The sequence below is a fragment of the Penaeus japonicus genome, unplaced genomic scaffold (assembly GCF_977035675.1).
Source record: "Penaeus japonicus unplaced genomic scaffold, GWHDUDI00000001_assembly GWHDUDI00000022, whole genome shotgun sequence".
Classification (NCBI taxonomy): Eukaryota; Metazoa; Arthropoda; class Malacostraca; order Decapoda; family Penaeidae; genus Penaeus; species Penaeus japonicus.
This window is the reverse complement of record NW_028234424.1, coordinates 7,213,839-7,216,338: the sequence shown is the minus strand read 5'-3', so window position 1 is coordinate 7,216,338 and position 2,500 is coordinate 7,213,839. Positions and strand designations below refer to the sequence as shown.

At 41.2% G+C, this 2,500-nt stretch overlaps 1 protein-coding gene across 1 annotated transcript in view; it reads right to left on the bottom strand.

Annotated features, from left to right (window-relative positions):
* Positions 1-2,500, bottom strand: part of LOC122260768 (proton-coupled zinc antiporter SLC30A2-like) — a 35,920-nt gene that overhangs the window by 22,650 nt on the left and 10,770 nt on the right. The window contains exon 3 of the mRNA XM_086549204.1: positions 1,550-1,749. Within this exon, the coding sequence (XP_086405330.1) occupies positions 1,550-1,749 (200 nt within the window). The remainder of the gene's footprint in view (positions 1-1,549; positions 1,750-2,500) is intronic.

Here is a 2,500-nt window from a genome sequence, read left to right as displayed (position 1 = left end):
ATAATAATGATAATAATAATAATAATAATAATAATAATAATAATATTAATAATAATGATAATAATGATAATAATAACAACAATAATGATAATGATAACAATAATAATGATCATAATAATAATAATAATAATAATAATAATAATAATAATAATAATAATAATAATAATTGTAATAATAATGATAATAATAATAATAATAATTGTAATAATAATGATAATAGCAATGATAATACAAATGACGAAAGTAATTCTAAAAGAAACGCAAAACAATTTATTAACGGTTGCCGCGGCATTCATCACCTTTCTTCTATTTTTCCTGTTGTTCTGTGCATCGTTAATTACGGGTCGTGTTGGGGTGTCGCCTGTTATGCTCGGGATTTTGTTGTTATTGTTGTTAATGTTGGTGTTTTTTTTATAATGTTATTATCTTTATCATTATTGAAGGTATTGTTGTTATTATCAATTCAAATGATATTTTTCTTTATGACTATTATCGTCATCATGATTAGTATTAGTATTCTCGTGATTATCATTATTATAATCCTGGTTTTCATTATCATTAATAATATCATCATTATCATTATTGATATTATTATCATATCATATTATTATCATTAGTATAATTATTGTCACTATTAACATTATTTTCACTATCATTATCATTATCATTAGTGTTATCACATTATCATCACTGGTATCGTTTTTAGCATTATTATTATTATCATCATTAATAAAATTTTTATCATCCTCATTATTTTTTATCATCATCATTACTATTTTTCATAATCACTATCATTATTCACGCTACGATTGATATTCAGGATCATCGTTCCATCTTTATATTCCTCTGATATAATGAATATGTTAATCTGTTATTGTTGTTATGAACTGTAATCCTCTCATCCCCCCCCTCACTTGCCGTACTCCAACCCCCCTCTCCCCTTGCCCAACGTACCCTTCTGCCCACTTATAAATACCCTTTTTCTCCACTCACTACCTCTTACCCCTTTCCCAAATCTGTTCTAATTAATCCTTCTTTCTTCACCCTCCTCTTGCTTCTCCTTCTCCCCCTCCCCCTCTCCCTCTCACTCTCTCTCCCCCCACCTCTCTCTCTCTCTCTCTTCCCCTCTCTCTCTCTCTCTCTCTCTCTCTCTCTCTCTCTCTCTCTCTCTCTCTCTCTCTCTCTCTCTCTCTCTCTCCTCCCATTCTCCTCATGCACCTCACTCAACCTCTTCCTCCCCTTCAAACTCTTTCTCCCATAACCCCACCATAACCCCATCATCTTGTAATGCTCGCCTATGCCCCTTTCTTACTCCATATCACTCCTCCTCTATGCCCACCTACCCCTATCCCCACCCATCCCCACCCATAACCCTCCATTCCCCTCACTACCCTCTTTCCCTCTCCTACCTCCTCACTCCCTACTCCCACCTCTACCACCTAACCCCTACACCTACCCCTCACCAACCCTTCTACCCACACACATACCCCTTTCCCCCAACCCCACAATCCCCTTCCCCTTCCCACCCCCCCCCCCACAGAACACTCACCGGCGCGGTAATAGCCGTAGCTCATGGACCTGGAGGGGGGGCGCCGCACCAGCCAGAGGGCGACGAGGGACACGGCGAACCCGCAGAAGTCGCTGAGGAGATGACTAGCGTCGGAGAGCACCGCCAGACTCGACGAGTAGTAGCCGCCCACGTACTCGGTGACCTGGCGTGGGCGTGGCAGAGACGATGAGTCGAACGGAAGGGGAGGAGAGAGAGAGAGAGAGAGGGGGGGGGGGGAGATAGAGAGGGGAGGGGAGAGAGAGTGAGAGAGAGAGAGAGAGGAGGGGAGCGGAGAGAGAGGAAGAGGGGGAGGAGAAAGAGAGAGAGAGAGAGGAGGGGAGCGGAGAGAGAGGAAGAGGGGGAGAGAGAGAGAGAGGAGGGGAGCGGAGAGAGAGGAAGAGGGGGAGGAGAAAGAGAGGGAAAGGGGGTGGGGAGGGAAAGCGAAAGGGATAGGGGGAGAGGGAGAAGGAGAAGCAAGAGGAGGAAGGGATGAAGGAGGAGAAAGAGGAGGAGAAGGAAAACTAATAGGTTGAGTGTTTACAACCCGCCCACGTATCCGGTGACTTTAGGCGTGAGTGAGAGGGACAAGAGAGGGCGGATAAGTCGAAAGAGGCGTGTGGAAGCAGGAGATGAAAAAGAAGAAGAAGGAGAAGGAAGAAGAAGATAAAGAAGGCTGGGAAAGACAGAAAAAACAAAGAAGATAGAGAATTAAATTTGTGTTTGAACGGTTAAATAGGAAAGACTTTAAACTGATGTTTGTATTTGTTTGTGTGTCTGTCTGCCTGTGTGTGAATGAAATACAAAGCGAAGAAAAAGAAAAAAATAAGAAGTAATAGAAAAAGGAAATGAAACACAAAATGCGAAACAAGGAACACATACCATGAACACAAATCGAAGACTTAAACTTAAACAAGACGAAGAATAAGAAAAATAAATTGAAGACGAAGAATA